Here is a 20,837-nt window from a genome sequence, read left to right as displayed (position 1 = left end):
CCTCTGCCCTGGCTTGGATCTACATGTTTTATTACTTAAGTAGCAAATAGTTTCATACTTAACCTTGTGACCTAAAACTCCAGAAATCTCATGTGGGTGCACCTGATGTTTGTTTGACTGTAAGATCTGTAGGCAGTTGGTCTATTTGCCCTGGACACCTCAGAGTGTCTGGACAGCATGGTAGAAACTCAGCAACCGGGGAAGGAATCTGTTAGGGTGTCAAGCATACAGAGCCAAAGCTCAAGAGCAGTGCACCAGTTTCTCATCCTACTTTAGCTTTGGACACTAACCATGCATGTGACAGGCTGGGTCTGCATAGCACATTGCCTTGCAGTCTCTAGGGAGCCAGTTTGTGTGAAGTTGGGACTTTAGTTAGTCTGATACCATAAGCCACCTTTTGGCTGAACTTACTACCTTTTTATTAAAGCTCAGTTCAGTGACCGCTCAGGGATCTTTGCACCCATCTGTCCTACCAGGTGATGTATGATAGATACCACCTTTTAGTGAGGCAGAATTGAGACAAGAAAAAAAATGCTTGTTAAGATCTGCTGTGTCAGAAGGAGAAGCTGCAGTGAGATTTCGGGGCAGGCCAGACCAAGCCTGCTCCTGGCCTCGTGCCATGCACACGTGAGCAGCCCATGGACACACATGCAGCATTTAGTCTTGTGCCTGGCATCTGGTACCCAGCCAGTCTGATTCCCATTAGGCCTTAACAAGTGCCTCACACGTTGGAATGTTCCAGTGGACAGTTGGTTTCTTGGAGATGTATTAGAACACAAAAAGGGATCTCAAGTTCAATCCGTGAAAGCATATTTTAAAGTTTATAGGCCTTGAAATGTTGTAGCATATATGCTGTTTTATACCAGTCCTGGGCTATTCTGATAACACTTTAGAGATGGTGACTGTTCAAATTTAAATTATTTAAATTATACCATTTAAATTAGCTAAAATTAAAAAATTAGTTCCTCCTTCATATACTGCATTCCATAGCACAGGTCTAGAACATTTTCATTGTCTCAGAAAGTTCTGCTGGGTAGCGCCTCTTTAGAAGGCAGCAGGCCGATGTGGAGAGGAGCTGCCACACAGCCATACCCATTCTGAGTTGTTATAAACTGAGAAACTTGTATTTTGAGGTAATTTGTCACTCTGAGAAGTGCATTGTCACCCCTTTGGGATGCTGCTCATCCCGTGTCAAAGTACTGTTTTTTGCTTGGGCTCTGGCTGAACCAAACAAGTGTCGGGGACAGAGGGAACTGACTGGGGTGGGTCCCCCAAGTAGTGTCCATTGATTGGCTGTGTTATACACACTAGTGTACTCATTTCAGGTTTGCAACGAGAATTCTCTGTTTAAAAGTGAGGCCCGCTACCTGGTGCACAGAAAAGATCCAGAGCTCTGGGCTCACGTCCTTGAGGAGACCAACCCATCCAGGAGACAGTTGATCGACCAGGTACAGAATGGAAATGGGAGTATGTGTATGCAGGCCTTTTGCCCTCTCATCATCTTGTGGCCAGAGTGACTAGTTGAATTGTTGTATTTAACACATCTTCAGACACATGACCAGACTGTTGTGTGAATCTTCCCTGGAGTTGTTTATTGGTTAAAGGCACAGAGTTGGCCCTGATGTCCAAAGCGGGGATGTGCTGCCCCAGTAAAAGGAATATCTGATGGCATGCCTGCATGCTGGACCCTTAGTATTTTTTTCAGCGCAGCCCCCAATGACACAAGGTAAGTGGCTCTCAAGGTTGTGTCAGCTGGACTTGGCTTTGTTGAGGAACCCCTTGCACCCTTGTGACTATCCAGTGCCTCTCTCAGAGCTGGGGGCATGGTGCCGAGGCCAGGGTTCCTCCTATGTGCAGCCTGGCGGATGGGTGTCGACCTCAGCCACTCGGTGGGCTTCCTGTAGCTTTAGGCAGCAGATGGTGCTTCAACCATACCCATTGTCCCCTAGGCTTCTGGCCACACTGTTTGGGGATGGGCTGAGATCAAGGTGGGAACAGGACCCTGGTTCAACAAGTGGCCTTCAGCCCTGAGCAGATCAACTAAAGTGCCCCCCCAACTCCTTTGTTACCAACCACGAGGCGTACTTGTTGGATTTCACCTCTGTCTCTTCTGAATTTCACCTTCTTGTTTTCTGTCCACTGTTCCTCATGTCTGTGCCATTATATTTTCCTTAATAAACTTTGTTCTGGAACACTTTTAGATGGCTAGAAGCCTATGTTATTTTGGATCTCATTATATCAACTTTGGAGTTACCCATCTCTAAGATTGATCCAGACCTGACAAAAGACATTGAGCAGCAAAGGGCCTGGGACAGAGTAGGTTTAGATTCCACTAGAGATCTGTCTCCAAATTTAGAGACAACAGATATTTCTCCAGGTGTGGTCCAGCTGCCTGGCACGTCTGGTAGGTTGTGTTACATTGGCACTGGGATGAGCAGCTTTAATGCTGCACTGAGCCGAAGCTAGAGGGTGCCTCTTGGTCTTCCTGTGTCTGTGTGAAGCTGCTGATCCTGTCAGTCTGTTGGGACTGAATATTCATAGCCACCTCCTGGGGGGCATTCACCTACCATGCCCCTCTAATTAGAGGGACTGCATGACGGCAGCAGACTGCTTTTAGGTCTGGAGCAGAAGCTCATTATGGAAAGTTTACTTAGAGGAAGCAGCTTCCTGAGGTAACCTTAGATTAGGCATCCTGTTGACTCAAATAGATGGTGGAAATTTATTTTTGCCCTTAAAATAACCAGTGTGTATTTAAAGTGCTCCAAGGTTTTCAAGAATGGACAGATGTCGTAATGGCAGGAAATATACCTCCTACTCTGGATGGAGTCTGTGTGCTGTCACAGTGCTCCTTTCCCTTAAGTACACCCCTTTTGTTACTTATCTCCTGTGATAGCCCCTTTCCTCAAACTCCTTTGCATAGCTGTTAGGATTATTATAAACTCCTCAGAAGAACTTTTGTATCTTATGGTGCCATTGAGTATACAGTGGCCACTTGCAAGGTTGACTGGGCTGACTTTGATTCTAGTTCCATTGCAGCCCCTCCTGTTTGTAGGGTCAAAGTTCATGGCCAGAGATGTATATTATCTATGTCATACCTCCTCTGAGTTCTCTGTTCTTTCTCATTAATGCGTTGCTATTGCCCACCCTTGATGAAGCTTGGCAAAACTGATAGACCCTGAAGTCACCAAAGGCCCCTGGCACAAAGTGCAAAGAGAACAATGCTGACCTTCTAGCCTGCTGTTATCTGGGAAGTGTACTCTTTGGAAAAATATCTTTTCCCCCACTTGTGAGTTTTCTTGTAGGTGAGACACCTGTAATTGGATGAGGGGTGGTGTGGCCAGTTTTTTGGTGGTCTGGCCAGTTTTTTGTCAGTCTTTCCCTTGGCATGGTTCGGAGGGCTGTGGAGCTCAGAGTGTACTCAACTGCATGCCTGGAAGTGAGCTGGGCCAGAGCAGTTGTGGTACTCTAGGCTAGCAAGAGCTTCATTAGAGAAATGGAGGCCATATTTGCTATGAACAGTGACCTAAAAAAACAAAGATGAAAGCAAACATGCATTTCAGATGCCTGTTTAAGTGCACTGTGTTATTGGCTTTGGAGTAAATTTACAGTATGGTTATTGGGGCAGAGATGAGTCTGCAGCCCTTTTGATGTGAGAGAGAAACTAATCATCAAATAGAGCAGGCAGAAATCTCTGAAATTGACTTCTTTAGACAACCTTCCCTTTTTACCTTGAGAAATCTCCTATTTTCTGTGTGTCTATTTCAGACTGCCATGGAGGAATCCTTTCTTTCTGTTTAGCTTCAAAGATAGTCTTGAATTGACTTTATCTAACCAAGTTCTTTCAAATGATATTTAAAACCAGGTGGTACAGATGGCATTGTCAGAAACACAGGATCCTGAAGAGGTCTCGGTCACTGTCAAGGCCTTCATGACAGCTGATCTGCCTAATGAACTGATTGAGCTGCTGGAGAAGATAGTTCTGGATAACTCGGTCTTCAGTGAGCACAGGTAAGGGTATGCCCGAGGGTAGCTGTTGACTCGGTCAGATTCAAGCTCCTGCCTGATGTTCATTTTCCATTACAATTTTGTCTTACCTCACCTGCCCAGCCTTATTGGCTGCTCCCCAAAGTCTTCTCACTGCGTTTTCTATCTTCAGTCCTACCTATCTCTTCTAGCCCCACCTAAATTCTACTTTTCCCAGGAATCTGTCCTTCATCTTGCTTCTCTGGCCTGCACTGTTCTTTAATCACAGTGCTCAGAAAGGGAGCTAATATTCATTAGTGCCTGCTATGTCCCAAGCAAAATCATGGTGAACAAAGCTTGGAAACAGATGTCAAGAAAACTAAATCTGGGCATGTATCAGGGATGACTCGCTGGAGATATAACATAGAAGCATGATGAGTAGGAGCTTGGGTAGGAAGAACATTCTAGGCAGAAACAACAGAATGGGCAGACACTTTGGAAGTAATAATAGAGCATGCTTCAGTGTGGTCGCACCCAGCATTTATTTCCACTTTAAAATTCATTATCGGGGCACCTGGGTGGCTCAGATGGTTGAGCGTCTGCCTTCGGCTTGGGTCGTGATCCCGGGGTCCTGGGATCGAACCCCCCGTCTGGCTCCTGGCTCGGCGGGGAGCCTGCTCCTTCCTCTCCCTCTGCCTCTCCCCCTGCTCATGCTCTCTCTCTGTATCTCTCTGTCTCAAATGAATAAATAAAATCTTAAAAAAAAAAAATCATTATCAGAGATTCTGTGTCAAACAGACCAGTGTATTCACATCATAAATCCGCTGTAAAGATTTAATTGTAAGGTTTATTTTTTAGGCCAGATGGGCTTTCAAGGTCTGTGGCATTGTGTTAAAGAATGTTTGTGAGGATGTGTTTGGGGGTTTTTTTTGTTGTTTTTTGTTTTGTTTTGTTTTTTGGGTTGTTGTTTTTTTTTTAGTGTTCCATGATTCATTATTTGCATATAATACCCAGTGCTCATTACAACACATGCCCTCCTTAATACCCATCACGGGGCTAACCCATCCCCCCACCCCTTTGCCTCTGAAACCCTCAGATTGTTTCCCAGAGTCCATAGTCTCTCATGGTTCATCTCCCGCTCTGATGTCCACCCCCTTCAGTTTTCCCTTCCTTCCCCTAATGTCCTCCATGCTATTCCTTATGTTCTACATATGAGTGAAACCAAATGATAATTGTCTTTCTCTGCTTGACTTATTTCACTTAGCATAATCCCCTCCAGTTCCATCCATGTGGATGAAAATGATAGGTATTCATCCTTTCTGATGGCTGAGTAATATTCCATTGTATATATAAACCACATCTCCTTTATCCATTCATCTGTTGAAGGGCATCTTGGCTCCTTCCACAGTTTGGCTTTTGTGGACATTGCTGCTATGAACATTCGGGTGCATTTGCACCTTCTTTTCACTACATCTGTATCTTTGGGGTAAATACCCAGTAGTGCAATTGCTGGATCATAGGGTAGCTCTATTTTTAACTTTTTGAGGAACCTCCATACTGTTTTCCAGAGTGGCTGTACCAACTTGCATTCCCACCAACAGTGTAAGAGGGTTCCTCTTTCTCCACATCCTCTGCAACATTTGTTGTTTCCTGCCTTGTTAATTTTTGCCATTCTAACTGGTCTAAGGTGGTATCTCAATGTGGTTTTTATTTGAATTTCCCTGATGGCTAATGATGTTGAACCTTTTTTCATGTGTCTGTTAGCCATTCATATGTCTTCTTTTGAGAAGTGTCTGTTCATGTCTTCTGCCCATTTTTTGACTTGATTATTTGTTTTTTGGGTGTTAAGTTTGAGAAGTTCTTTATAGATATTGGATACCAGCCCTTTATTCTGTAATGTCATTTGCAAATATCTTCTCCCATTCCGTGGGTTGCCTCTTAGTTTTGTTGACTGTTTCCTTTGCTGTGCAGAAGCTTTTTATCTTGATGAAGTCCCAAAAGTTCATTTTTGCTTTTGTTTCCCTTGCCTTTGGAGACGTGTCATGAAAGAAGTTGCTGTGGCCGATGTCAAAGAGGTTACTGCCTATGGTCTCCTGTAGAATTTTGATAGATTCCTGTCTCACATTGAAGTCTTTCATCCATTTTGAGTTTATCTTTGTGTATGGTATAAGAGAATGATCGAGTTTCATTCTTCCGTATATAGCTGCCCAATTTTCCTAGCACCATTTATTGAAGAGACTGTCTTTTTTCCATTGGATATTTTTTCCTGATTTGTCAAAGATTAGTAGACCATAGAGTTGAGGGTCCATTTCTGGAGACTGTGTTATCCATTGATCTATGTATCTGTTTTTGTGCCAGTACCATGCTGTCTTGGTAATCACAGTTTTGTAATATAGCATGAAATCAGACAGCGTGGTGCCCCTAGCTTTGTTTTTCTTTTTCAACATTTTCTTGGCGATTCGGGGTCTTTTCTGGTTCCATACAGATTTTAGGATTATTTGTTTCAGCTCTTTGAAAAATGCCAATTGTTTTGATAGGGATGGCGTTGAAAGTGTAGATTGCTCTGGGCAGCATAGACATTTTAACAATGTTTATTCTTCCAATCCATGAGCATGGAATGTTTTTCCATCTTTTTGTGTCTTTTTCAATTTCTTTCGTAAGTGTTCTGTAGTTTCTAGAGTATAGATCCTTTACCTCTTTTGTTAGATTTATTCCAAGGTATTTTATGGTTTTTGGTGCTATTGTAAATGGAATCAATTCCCGAATTTCTCTTTCTACAGTTACATTGTTAGTGTATAGAAAAACAACTGATTTCTGTGCATTGATTTTGTATCCTGCCACATTACTGAATGGCTGTATGAGTTCTAGTAATTTGGGGTTGGAGTCTTTTGGGTTTTCCACATAAAGTATCATGTCACCTGCAAAGAGAGAGAGTTTGACTTCTTCTTTGCCAATTTGAATACCTTTTATTTCTTTTTGTTGTCTGATTGCTGATGCTAGGACTTCTAGTACTATGTTGAACAATAGTGGACAGAGTGGGCATCCCTGTCGTGTTCCTGATCTTAAGGGAAAAGCTCTCAGCTTTTCCCCATTGAGAATGATATTCGCTGTGGGCTTTTCATAGATGGTTTTTATGAACTTGAGGAATGTTCCTTCTATCCCTATACTCTGAAGAGTTTTAATCAGGAAAGGATGTTGTATTTTGTCAAATGCTTTTTCTGCGTCAATTGAGAGGATCACGTGGTTCTTGTCTTTTTTTTTATCAGTGTGTTCTATCATGTTGATTGATTTGCGAATGTTGAACCATCCTTGCATCCCCGGTCGTGATGGATAATCCTTTTAATGTACTGTTGGATCCTATTGGCTAGGGTCTTGTTTAGTATTTTGGCATCCATATTCATCAGGGATATTGGTCTGTAATTCTCCTTTTTGATGGGGTCTTTGCCTGGTTTTGGGATCAAGGTAATGCTGGCATCATAGAAGGTGTTTGGAAGTTTTCCTTCTGTTTCTGTTTTTTGAAACCGCTTCAGAAGAATAGGTATTATTTCTTCTTTAAATGTAGAATTTCCTTGGGAATCCATCTGACCCTGGACTCTTGGTTTTTGGGAGGTTTTTGATTACTGCTTCAATTTCGTTACTGGTTATTGTTTGTTTTTAAACTGAGAAATGCTAAATGGTAAATTATGGAATGTGAAATTACATTTTAATGGAATCCTATGCCCTCATTAATTACAGGATGCCAGAGTTAAGGTACCTGAGGTGGCTAGGATATTCTATCTTATTGCCTGGCCAACCTCCTTTGATAGATCTTAGCCTGTTAGTACTTCCCACAGAAAAACACTTAAAGGTGGTTCTGACTGTATGTGCCACCTCCTTGGACACTGTTGTTTTTCACACATGCAGGGGGACCTTCAAGTTCTTGCCCTTCTTTCTGTGACCAAATGCTTCACCAGACATAGTTTTCTGTGCAGGTGAAAATAGCCTGAGTTAGCAGTGTGGCAGACTAGATACCTATATACTTACACAGATCCTGTTACTGGAAAAACTGAAGATGTAGGATGAAATATACAAATGATCCTTTAAAGTGAGTCCATGAGCTAGTGACTTTTGCCAAACTCTGTTGAACCTGGTGTATGTGTTCCTACAGGACACAGAGGACACGAGATAAGACCCAAGGGCCTACAAAAGGTGTGAAGTCTACAGTGAAGCCCTCCTCAGTGCAAGGATAAACTATACCAGTATTGCCTAGCCCTCTGCTAAGAGACCAGCCAAAACAAAACAAAAAAGAGCTCTTTGGAACCATGGTGCTAGATTATGCGGACAAAACTGAGAGGCTGGCCCTCTAACAGGTTTTAGTACAAATTCATGTGAACTGGCATGGGATTAAAAATCCTCAAGTGAGGAATTTAATTTTGAAAGGATTGCCATCAGGTAGTGCCTTCAGATCTCTGCCAAAGACAAATACAAATCCTTTTTAGAAGAGCCTACCCTCTAGCAAGGCTTCAGAGAACTCTGACATAACATTCCAAGAAATAATGAGCTCATAGTAAAAACATTGACAAAATGCATAAGGAAACAAGGCTCCATTAGTAAGAGCCAGCAGCAAAACAGAGTAGACTCAGATCTGCCTAGAGGGACTGTGTTATTGGAATTATCAGGCATGGAATATAAAATTACATGTAATGTGTTTAAATACCCAAAAGATCAAGCAGATTTTTTTTTTAGGGATTTTATTTATTTGAGAGAGAGACTGAGAGAGCACAAGCAGGGGCAGAGGGAAAGGGAGAGGGACAAGCAGACTCCCCGTTGAGTGGGGAGCCCGATGTGGGGCTCAATCCCAGGACCCTGAGATCACGACCTGAGCCAAAGTCAGATGATTAACCAACTGAGTCATCCAGGCACCCCTCAAGCAGATTTTTTTAAATACCAAGTACCTGATAAATAAAAAATAAATTTATGTAATTGGATTTGAAGTAAACTCCAAATGGGTTTAGGGGCATTTTTAAAAAATTGGAATTGAAAGATACATGTGAAGAAATTGCAAGAATGTAGCCAAGACAGGTAGAAAATGTGAAAGAGCTTAAGATCTATACAGGTTGAAGGGAGACTTAATCAGAGCCTCAGAGAGAGGTCAGGGAATGAGACACTATTTGGAGGAAAATGATGGAGATTTTAACAGAACTGACAGTGTTCCTAGTTCTCAAATTCAGGAAGCCCAGCAAATCCCAAAGAAGATTAATTTTTTAAAACCACCTTTACACACATTATAGTAAAACTATGGAACATCAAAAAAAATTTTTAAGCACTCAGAGAGAAGATAGATTACCTATAATGAATGTAAATTAGACTGACAGCAGACTTTTCAGCAGCCTCAGTAGAAGCCAAAGGATATGGGGTGATTTGACTTCAGAGTACATTAACATAAAATTAATGAGAAGTTAGAAATAAAAGAATTTTTAAAAGTTAGGCAAATGTAAACCTAAAAATGCTGGTATTATATTGATACTATATGTTAATATAATATGACATTGTATGTTTATATATATATTATATGGTCTGTATTTGTATCATACAAAATAGACTTTGAGGTAAAAACCATTATTGAGGGACACCTAGGTGTCTCAGTCCATTAAGCATCTGCCTTCGGCTCAGGTCATGATCCCAGGGTCTTGGGATCAAGTCCCATATCAAGCTCCTTGCTCAGTGGGGAGCTTCTCCATCTGCTTGCTGCTCCCCCTGTTTGTGCATGCACATGTTCTCTCTCTCTCTGACAAATAAATAAATAAATAAAATCTTAAAAAAAAAAACAAACACTGAAGTAAAAAGGGCCAGTACAGTAGTCCCCACTTATCCATGATTTCATGCCCTGTGATTTCGGTTGTCATGGTTAACAATGGTTGTCTGAAAGCAGACAATGTGTCAGAAGGTCAGCTGTAGCCTAACACTATGTCTCAGTGCCTACATCATTCACCTCACTTCTTATCACGTAGGCGTTTTAGCATCCCACATCATCACAGGAAGGGTGAGTGTGGTACGGTAAGATATTTTGAGAGCGAGAAACCACATTCACATAAATTTTATTTATAATATATTGTTGTAAGTGTTCTATGTTATCATTAGTTACTGTTAATCTCTTACTGTGCCTGATTAATAAAATAAAGTTTATCATAGGTGTGTATGTACAGGAAAAAATATATAGGGTTTGGACGTACCTGTGGTTTCAAACCCCCACTTGGGGTCTTGGAATGTATTATGTGCAGATAAGGGGGAGTACTGTATATAATAATGAAATATTCAGCTCACCAGGAAGATAATTCTGAACTTGTATATACCTAATAATACAGTTTCAAAATATGTAAGGCAACAATTGACAAAACTGCAAGAAGACACAAGCAAATTCACCATATTGGGACATCTTAACATACCTTTCCAGGTAGTTAGCTTAAAATGAGCATATTAAAAAGTATACATAAAGAAAGACAGTAGTAAATATATTTTTAAAAGTAAATAAAAACATAACTGCTGACAGTTAATGTGAATTATAAGCTTACTGGAATGAATTTACATATATTCAACAAGTAGACGTGGTTCTTAAAAAATCAAATCAGGAGACAAATGAAAAGGCAAACTGCTGTAGTCCTATCCACTCAACCATGATAAACAGCTTGATGTAAATTCATGAGTGATCACATCGTATTGAAAGACATCAGGGGCACCTGGGTGGCTCAGTCGGTTAAGTGTCTGCCTTCAGCTCAGGTTGTGATCCCCGGGTCCTGGGTTCAAGTCCTGAGTCGGGCTCCCGCTCATCACAGAGTCTGCTTCTTCGTCTGCTGCTCCCCCTGCTCGTGCATTCTCTCTCTCTGTCTCTCTCATAAATAAATAAAATCTTAAAAAAAAAAAGACATCAATTTTACCCACATCACTCATTTACTGCAATACCAGTAAAACTCTCTGTTTACTTATGAAACTTGACAGGGAGATTTTAAATAAAAAAAGATAAAAGGCCAAGAATAGTCAAGATTGCTAACACAAATTATAAATCACCCAAGAGTTGAGAGTAGGTTTTGGGATGGCAAGGTACTTATTCTGATCTAGAAATATTATAAAATTAAATCAAGACATTATGGTTTGGGCAAGGAATAGAGAAATGGACCATTATAGCAGAGCAAAGAACCCTAAAATATACCCACACATATGTAAAACATTTATTTATGACAGAGCTGGCTATGCAGATGGAAATAGTAGACTTTTCAGTAAAATGATGTTGGGACAATGATTATCTATATGGGTAAAAATTAAAATTGGATCTCTGTGCCACACAATGTAAAGATTTAAATATAAAGTCAAAACTATAATGTTTTTATAGTTTATGTTTAAAAGAAGAATATATTTGTGGCCTAATGAACACATAAGCCAGTTGCAAAAATATATAAACCATTTGAAAAACTAGTAAATAGGGGCACCTGGGTGGCTCAGTCGTTAAGCGTCTGCCTTCGGCTCAGGTCATGGTCCCAGGGTCCTGGGATCGAGCCCCACATCGGGCTCCCTGCTCTGCGGGAAGCCTGCTTCTCCCTCGCCCACTCCCCCTGCTTGTGTTCCCTCTCTCGCTGTGTCTCTCTCTGTCAAATAAATAAAATCTTTAAAAAAAAAAAGAAAAAGAAAAACTAGTAAATAGGACTATGTTAAACCTAAGAACTTTATCATAATAAGATGAGAAAAGGGGAAGCTGCAAACAGATGACATTTACAACATACATAACCAACAAAAAACTAGCATGGAGAACATAAAATGAAAAAGAAAAACTCAAACAACCTGATAGAGAACTCAGCAAAGCTCTTGAGTGATCCTTCAGCAAGAGGAGAGACAGCCTGTGAGTCTAAGGCAGGAATGCAGCCTCATCAACCATCAAGGAAGCACAGCCTGGCCGCTGTGTACCATCCCATTCCTCCTGCAGAGCTGTGGGGATCTAGCTCTCCTAATCAGCCTTGATGAGAGTCTCGAGCAACTGGGCATACCCTGTTGGGAATGTGCGTTCCTCTTGGGAAGCAGTGCATGTTAGAAGATGTTTCCACTCTTGGTTCTGAACCCTGAAGAAACTCGGCTCACCTGTATCGGAGACATGTGCAAGAATGCACAAAGCAGCACAATTTCCAATAGCAAAGATCTGAGAGCAGTCCAGATACCCATCGGTAAAAGAGCTGTGGTACTGTTGTACAGCGGAGTACCATGTCACAGAGGAAGTGAATGCTATACAACAGCATGGGTGAATCTTGGACCTAATTTTTTAATACTTTTTCCCCCTTCTTTTTAATTACAATACAGTTAAATTGGTCTTTTGTGGGGAATTTCAACATAAGCCTAGATTCATGTACGTAACCACCACAGTCAGCATACAGAACAGTTCCCTCACTATGAAACTGCCTCATGTGAGCTACCCTTTACAGTTACATCCCCAGTACCCCTGACAATTGCCCATCTGTGATTCATCACCATCAATCCAGTTTTGCCTTTTCAAGAATGTCATGTAAAGGGAATCACACAGTATGCAATCTTTTGAGACTTGGCTTTTTTCACACAGTGTAATGCCTTTGAGATTCATCCAAGTTGTGTGCATCAATAGTTCTCTCTTATTGCTGAATAGTATTCTGTGGTATGAATGTACAACAGTTTGTTTATCCACTTGTTCATTGAAGGACATGGATTGTTTTCAGTTTGGGGTTACTATGAATACAGCTGCTATAAATGTTTGTGTCCAGATTTTTGTTTGAACACACATAGCAGCTGCTGAGCCATATGATATATGTATGTTTAACTGTTTAAGAAGCTGCCAAACTATTGTTTTCCAGAGTGACTGTACCATTTTGCATTCCCACCAACGTGTGAGAATTCCAGTTGCTCTACATCTTCACCAGCACTTGGTATTATCGGTATTTTTTATTTTAGCATTTTATTTAAGCATTTGGTGGCAAGTTATTGTAGTTTTAATTTGCACTTCCCTAATGGCTGATGATGTTAAACAACTTTTCCTGTGCTTACTTGCTCTCCATATATCCTCTTGGGTGAAGAGTCTCTCAAATCTTTTGCCTTTTTTTTAACTGTGTTATTTGGTTTTTCACTGTTAAGTTTTGAGAGTTCTTTATACATTCTGGATACAAGTGCTTCGTTTTATATGGGATTTGCAAATATTTTTTCCCAGTGTGGAGTTTGTCTTTTTATTCTCCTAATAGTATCATTTGCATATAAAAAGTTTTCATTTGGATCAAGTCCGGGTCAAACTTTTCTCTTGTGGATTGTGTTTTGGTGTTAAGAACTCTGTGCCTAATCCCAGGTCAAAGATTCCCTCCACAATCCTTCTAAAAGTCTTATAGTTTTACATTTTACATTTAGATGTGTGGTCCAGTGTCCAACAACGTATGAAGTTTAGGTTGAGGTTCATTTTTTTGCACATGGATGTCCAGTCATTCCAGCCTTATTTGTTGGGTCCGTTCTGCATTGAATTCCTTTCGCATCTTTGCCAAAAATCACTTGGCCCGGTTGTGTGATTCCTCCAACTTTATTCTTGTTCAAGATTTAGAATCAGCTTTGTTTGTATCGACAGGGAAACCTCCTGGAATTTTGATTGGAATTGCATGAGATCTATAGACCTCATGACCTGGGGACAGTTGGTATCTTTACTGTGTTGAGTACACATACAATATGTCTCTCTGTTTATTTAGATCTTTAATTTTTCTCATCAGCATTTTATATTTTTCAGCATATATATCATGTGCATTTCTTACTAGATTTATACCTAAATATTTCATGTTTTGGAAGCTATTGTAAATAGGTAGAGGGGTTTTTTTGTTTACAGTTGTACGTTGCTAGTATACAGAACTACAACAATGGTTAGCCTTGTATCCTGATACCTTGTTAAGCTTATTTATCCTAGAACTTTTTTTCAAAGATTCCTTGGAATTTTCTATCAATCATTTTGCCTGCAAATAGTGGCAGTTTTATTTCTTCCTTTCTAATCTAGATGCCTTTTATTTTTCTTGCCTAACTGCCTTGACTAGAGCCTCCAGTAGAATGTTGAATAAAAGTGGGGAAAGAAGACATTGTCTTGTTCCTGATCCTGGGGGGAAGCATTCAGTCTCTCACCATTGAGAGCTGTGGATATTTTGTAGATAGCCTTCATCAGATTGAAGAAGTTCCCTTCTATTTCTAGTTTGTACAGAGTCTTTATCATTAATGGGTGTTGGATTTTGTCAGATGCTTTTTCTGAATCAGTATGATCATGTTTTTCTTTTTTAAATTCTTAATATGGTACATTACATAGATTTTCCCCCCACATCTTTGAAGAAGACAAAAGAAAACAAATTTTATAAGAATGCATCTAGTGTGATTAAAGAAAAGGAAAGTTCAAAAACATGCAAAACTATATTGCTTAATTTTTCTCATCAGCATTTTATATTTTTCAGCATATAGATCATGTATATGTCTTATTAGATTTATACCTAAATATTTCATGTTTTGGAAGCTATTATAAATAGGTAGAGGGTTTTTTTTGTTTACAATTGTACATTGCTAGTATACAGAACTACAACAATGGTACAATTTTTTAAAAGACTGTTTATTTTTTTGACAGAGAGAGAAAGAGCACAAGCAGGGGAAAGAGAGAAGCAGGCTCCCCGCTGAGCAGGGAGCCTGACGTGGGGCTCGATCCCAGGACCCTGGGATCATGACCTGAGCTGAAGGCAGACGCGCAACTGACTGAGCCACTCAGGCACCCATAGATATACAATTTATATGGTGGAACTATAAAGAACCACAAAGAGCTAGTAAGAGGCACAGTTCAGGAAAATAGATACCTGTGAAGCAGGAGTGGTCGCAGCTCCTGGAGAAGCTGCAGCAGCCTTCCAATGATTGGTGGTTTTCTGATTTCTCCTATCTCCTACCTGGTGCTTTCTCAAGACGTTGGACCACATATACTTCATAAATATTCTGTTGTATCTATTCGTCAGTCGTGTGTGTGTTTTAAATACTTTTAAATTGGGGATCTTGGGCTGGTCAACCTGCCAAAGAGTGTTACGTACAGCTTTCATTCCTGTGACACTGTGCTGACCACCACCTCTCCTAAGGAATCTCCAGAATCTGCTGATCCTGACTGCCATCAAGGCGGACCGCACACGGGTCATGGAATACATCAGCCGCCTGGACAACTACGATGCCCCAGACATTGCAAACATCGCCGTCAGCAGTGCGCTGTATGAGGAGGCCTTCACCATCTTCCGCAAGTTTGATGTGAACGCCTCAGCAATCCAGGTGAGCTGCTGAGTGCTGTCATGGTAGACCCTAGTGACCTCTGCCACACTGTGTCCTCGTCATCACCAATGGTGTCACACCCTCCAGTTGTTTGATGCATCTCTCAGATCCTTGTGCTCTTTTCTGCTGTTCACTAGTAACCCATCTTCCCAAGCTGTTGGCTCCTACTCTGCTTGTGCTCCTGCTGTCTGGCAGTCACCCCCACTTCCTGGTCATTCCTCTAGACTTGGATACCTGAATCGAGGTGTTGTGGTCAGCCCTGGTGACTGAGGTGTCTGATTCTCAGAGGCCTTCTCACATGATGACTGTTCCAGTCCTTCACCCTCTGCTGCCTCAGCTCCCCAGAACAGTCCCGCCAGCCCTCCTGCCCACCTTCAACCCGACCAAGATCCTTTCCCTTAGCCCTCCTCCCTTTCCTCCCAGACTGTTGGCCTTTTCTGGTTTTATTTCCGAATGAATTATAAACCATGGGACAGATCACTTTAACTGCTGTCTTACCAAGATTCTTTATGTCCTTGCCTCTTTCCCTTACCATTTTTCTGTACCTGCCTGTGAAATCTCAGATCTCCTCTTTTCAGTTCATACATGGTCTGTGGCCTTGCTCTGAGATCAAACTGTATGAGGGGCAGCTGCTGCACCCAAGCCCTCCAGACTGTCCTTCAAGCCTGTTTTCTGCCTGCTGAGCTATCTCATTCCCCACAGTAGCTCCTTTGAGCCTTTTTACAGCCTGTATGCCCCATTGTACTATCTTACCAGGATCGGGAGGCAACTCCCATGTCATTCTCCTGGCCCAAAAAGCTTAGCTTGGCTGTCTCTCATTTCTTTATGCCTCTTTGTTGGAGTGTCTCTTCTCCACATGGCATTTTCCTCCTTTACAGTATAGGTCTCATCTTTTCCCTCCATTCATCGTCTGAGAAATACTTAATGCCCAGTTGCTTTGGACTGAATTGAAATGGTCATGCAACTTTAGGCAAAATGTAGAACTGAACAAAAATCTGTCTGCTCCCTGGAGCTGACTGGGTGTTGCGGAGAATGAGAGCCCTCTTGTAACCCCTAGGTCCTGATTGAGCACATTGGAAACCTAGACCGAGCATACGAGTTTGCGGAGAGATGCAATGAGCCTGCTGTGTGGAGTCAGCTGGCCTGCGCCCAGCTCCAGAAAGACTTGGTGAAAGAAGCCATTGACTCCTACATTAGAGCTGATGACCCTTCCTCTTACCTGGAGGTCGTTCAGGCAGCCAGCAGGAGCAGTAAGTGAACCTCCTCTCCCTGGGGCTCTGCTTCTCACTGGTGTGAAGCCTGGCAAGAGAAGGATGTGGCCCTCCCAGGAATCTGCACATGTTACACATCCAGAGATATTGGAGACATTGCTAAATCAAAGTTTTCCAAAAGAATCTATTACTGTTATTCTATTAATGACACTAGCTCTTCAGTTGGCTGTTAACTAGACACTAGCTCTTTGGTTGGCAAGATAGTTTAAGCACAGTGACTAGCATTATCATGATAATTTTAAGGTCAGAAACTTAGACCCAGAGCTTCTTCTGGCCTTTCCAATTAACTGTGGTCCACGCTTCTCCAGGGGCTGGAATAAGCATCCTGTCTCCTGGTGAGGTCTCTTTACTTGGTGACATGGAACTTCCCATCCCCAGAGTCAGCCTCCATGTGGTTCTGCCCTTTCTGTCTCTCCCACCTGGGATAGGGCTCTGCTTAGCAGGCAAACAAGTCCTTCTAGACCTTACCTGGAGTCCAAGCCCTCACTGAAGCCGAGTGGGAGATTAAACATCTTAACTGGGGACAAAATGGAAGGAGCTGAGCCTCCTGTTTAAACTCAGCAGCTCTGGATTAACGTATTTTTGTTTTCTGTCTTTAGACAATTGGGAGGATCTGGTTAAATTTCTACAGATGGCCAGGAAAAAGGGCCATGAATCCTATATAGATACTGAACTTATTTTTGCCCTGGCTAAAACCAGCCGTCTGTCTGAGCTAGAAGATTGTATTAATGGACCCAACAATGCCCACATCCAGCAGGTAGGCCATGCCCTGGGGACCACAAACTGCTCCAGGCAGTTTTAGGGATCGCTTCCTAGAGTGGCGCAGATCTTTGACACTGAGAAACAAGCCAGCCCGTGAATTAAGTCCTGTGTTACTGTCACTGGTATGGAAGTTAAGTCCCCTGGTTGTGCACATCAGAATGATTCTCCTATAAAATGGACTGTGTGCCAGTGTTCTAGCTGATATCACTGAAGAGCAAAGTGAACTGAGTAACTGGCCAGGTAAAAGAGATAGGTTGGAAATTAACAGCTTTTCATATGTTAGCAATTATCATAATGTAATGGGAAGAATATTTTTTAAAGTAGGAATAACACAAAAATGTTTAAACAAACCTTAAGGCAAAATGTTAAATAAAAGAAAGAGCTAAATAACTGTAAAGTCTCCTATTTCCTGGGGTAAAATTCCAGATGAAAGAATTATGGGTAAAAGTTGAGGGGTTTTTTTTCTTAGTAAAAAGTTTTCAATATTTATTTGAATCTTTGTATGAGGAAGGAGTTTTTAAGCATATAAGCAGTGGAAGAAAGCACAAAGGAAAGTATCAGTTCATCTAATGCATAAAAACTTTAAATATATGTATATTCCTAATCATGGGCCTCATAGGTCTAGATGTAAAAATAAATCCCAAGAAAGAAGAAAAAGTCCAAATAGCTTTTACATATAAATATTTAATTATTGCAGCATGATTTATACTAATAACAGTTGAAAGCCAGTGTCCAACAAAAGGAAATAACGTCCTTCAGTGGAATATAATACAGCCATTACAAGTATTTAGAGTCTTGTTTGTGACAGAAAAACCTTTGAAGTAAGTTCTAGCCAAGTGAAAACCTGCATGTACAATATGATAAACATATCTATGTACCTAGAAAAACATCCCAGGTGGTGACAACGAAGAACTCAGAGATAAGGATTGGGCAATACTATTCCATTTTCCTTTCACTTGCCTGTGTTTGCCAAGTCTTGTTTTAATCGGTGACCATAACTTTTAAATTGCCTTTATAATCAGAAAGTGAATAAAGGTGTTAGAAAATGAAGCCTTGGGGGCGCCTGGGTGGCTCAGTCGTTAAGCGTCTGCCTTCGGCTCAGGTCATGATCCCAGAGTCCTGGGATCGAGCCCCGCATCGGGCTCCCTGCTCGGTGGGAAGCCTGCTTCTCCCTCTCCCACTCCCCCTGCTTGTGTTCCCTCTCTCGCTGTATCTCTCTCTGTCAAATAAATAAATAAAATCTTTAAAAAAAAAAAAAAGAAAAAAAAGAAAATGAAGCCTTGCCCGAAATCTCCCTCTGAATTCATAACAGAATTCTCCCGACTGGGGAGTCTATTAAATACCATAGCGAGAGATGCTGTCTTGGGTCACAGAGAAGGTAAATCCTACCGGAAGTTAGCTGGACTGGGAAGCTCAGATGGCTTTGCTTGTTCTTTGCCTCTCTTCATGGTGACCCTAAGGCTGTGCTCCCTGCCTTCCACAGTCCTCCAAGGTGGGGTCAGTACATGTCAGCCAGATCAGTCCACCACCTGTTTTCATATGTGTCCCACAGTCTGGCTTCTGCTGACTGAAGTCCCGTGATATCATTTAACTCATTTTCCCTGTATTGCCTATAAATTGACAATAACAAGAGTCTTAAGGGATCATACGCTTTGATACGATACTTCATTAATTAATCCATTCAACGAACTTTTCTTGAGCATCTTCCATGTGCCAGGATAGGGACTGTGGATGCAGGTGTGAAAATAGTAGTCGAATTTCTGCCTTTGTGGATCTTATGATCCATTCGAGAAATTTGTGATGTGTTAAATGGTAAGTTTACAGGAGAAAAGCACAGCAGGGAGAGGTGGACAGTGTAGGGCAGGTGATGTGGGAAGGTGGGTGGTGCACTTCTCGACGGGTGGCCAGCAAGGTGTCCCGGAGGTGAGTTCCTGAGTCTGTATCCCTCTGAGGGAGGAGGCCTGAGTGCAGACAGAAGAGCCTGTGCAAGGGTGCCTTGAGGAATACTTCAGTGTGTTGCAGGAGCAGTACAGTGGTGGCCCAGGGGGCTGAAGCAGGACCTCAAACATGGGCTCACGGTTCAAGTCAGAGAGGGAATGTTGGGGAGAGGTGGTTGTTGGCGAGGATGTCAGGACTTGTGGGACACGGGCAGGATTCTAGCTTCTGCTCTGGGTGAGATCAGAGGACTCTGAGCAGAGGAGGGATATGATCTGGTCTTAGGGGTTAACAGAACTCCTCTGGAGTTTCTGCTGTGCTGAAAACAGACTGAAGGACAGAGGCAGAAGCAATGAGAGCAGATAAGAGGCTATTCAGTAGCCCAGGCCAGAGTCAATGGCCACTCAGAGAAAGTGGTCGAGGTGAGTGGCAGAGAGCTGGCGATAAGCTTGGGCTGCTGGTGGAGTGTGAGTGAGAAGGGGGAGTGAGGCAGCTGTGCCATGTGTGGTGTGGGACAGCCCTGGACAGATGGACTTGTGCTTACTGAGGTGGGGGCCATGTATGAGGCCTGCCTGGAGGACAGTCAGGACTCGCGTGCAGGCAGGTTCGATCTCGACATTCAGGGGCGTCTGTCCTGGATACAGAAGTCCAATTTCCAAGGAGAATTTAAGAATAGAGCTGTAAACGTGGCAGTCTTCAGTATGCAGTTGACCCTGTGCAATGGGGGGCGGCTGAGACCTGAGACCAAGGCACCCCAAAGCCCAAGGGCAGGGAGAAGTGGGGATGGAAAGTGGCGGGGGTGGGGGGACAAAAGCAAAGGGTTGTGCAGGGAAGCGAGTAGGTGTCTGTCGGGGAGAGTGATGGGTAAGCTGTGCATCATGAGCTGGCGACTTAGAAGCAGTGACCCTGCTAGCAAGTCGGCAAGAGACTGATTGCAGCAGATTCCAGAGAGGACAGAAGGAGACTGGGGACAGCTTTTAAGACAGATAGACATCTCTTCTGAGAAATATTGCTCAAAAAGAAAGGGTAGAAGCAGAGTGGTAGCCAATAGCTGGGCTGAGGTCACAGTGAAGATTGGTTGGTTTGGTTTGGAGCTGGGGGAAATAACACTGATTCCTTAAGCTTATAGGAGTGATTTAGTACGGAGGGAAGAATCACTGCTAGGCTTGCTGGAGCAGGGGAGGGGACCTGGAGCAGGGGAGGGGAGCTGGGGTCACGTGCACCAGTGGGGTTGGCGTTGGGGCCAGGTGAGGACCATAGATGCAGCAAGGGGGCAGGCTCAGTCCTGGTGCTTATGGAAGGGCTCTTCTGGTTGTGTCTGTCTCCTCAGGGTTTGGGAAGCCAGGCACTCAGCTTGAGTTGCTGGAGATTTGGGGAGAGAAGATAGGAAATGAATGATGGACAAGGAGCGAGTACCTGGGCTGAGGGAGTAGGATTGCTAGTGTTGTGTGTTCCTCTAGGGCCATCATCATGAAGTTTAAGAGAGCCTGGGTGGCGCTTTGGGTTTTGGCTGTCTGAATTTAGCTCTGCGGTCTTGGGTGCGGAGTTGGCAGAGAAACCACTCTAAGCAGGACTGGGGTTTGGCCTAGTAAGTACAGCCAAGTG

At 42.5% G+C, this 20,837-nt stretch overlaps 1 protein-coding gene across 2 annotated transcripts in view; it reads left to right on the top strand.

The window, feature by feature from the left end:
• The window catches only part of CLTCL1 (clathrin heavy chain like 1), a 76,866-nt gene that overhangs the window by 36,861 nt on the left and 19,168 nt on the right, over window positions 1–20,837 (top strand). For both annotated transcript variants that reach the window (XM_081801604.1, XM_081801605.1), the window contains exons 16-20: window positions 1,326–1,448; window positions 3,863–4,008; window positions 15,081–15,264; window positions 16,322–16,514; window positions 17,135–17,292. In XM_081801604.1, the coding sequence (XP_081657730.1) occupies window positions 1,326–1,448; window positions 3,863–4,008; window positions 15,081–15,264; window positions 16,322–16,514; window positions 17,135–17,292 (804 nt within the window). The remainder of the gene's footprint in view (window positions 1–1,325; window positions 1,449–3,862; window positions 4,009–15,080; window positions 15,265–16,321; window positions 16,515–17,134; window positions 17,293–20,837) is intronic.

The sequence above is a fragment of the Leptonychotes weddellii genome, chromosome 13, assembly GCF_054177405.1.
Source record: "Leptonychotes weddellii isolate Sample4059 chromosome 13, ASM5417740v2, whole genome shotgun sequence".
Taxonomy (NCBI): domain Eukaryota; kingdom Metazoa; phylum Chordata; class Mammalia; order Carnivora; family Phocidae; genus Leptonychotes; species Leptonychotes weddellii.
Note: the sequence above shows the minus strand (reverse complement) of the source record. Positions and strands in the feature narration are given on the sequence as shown.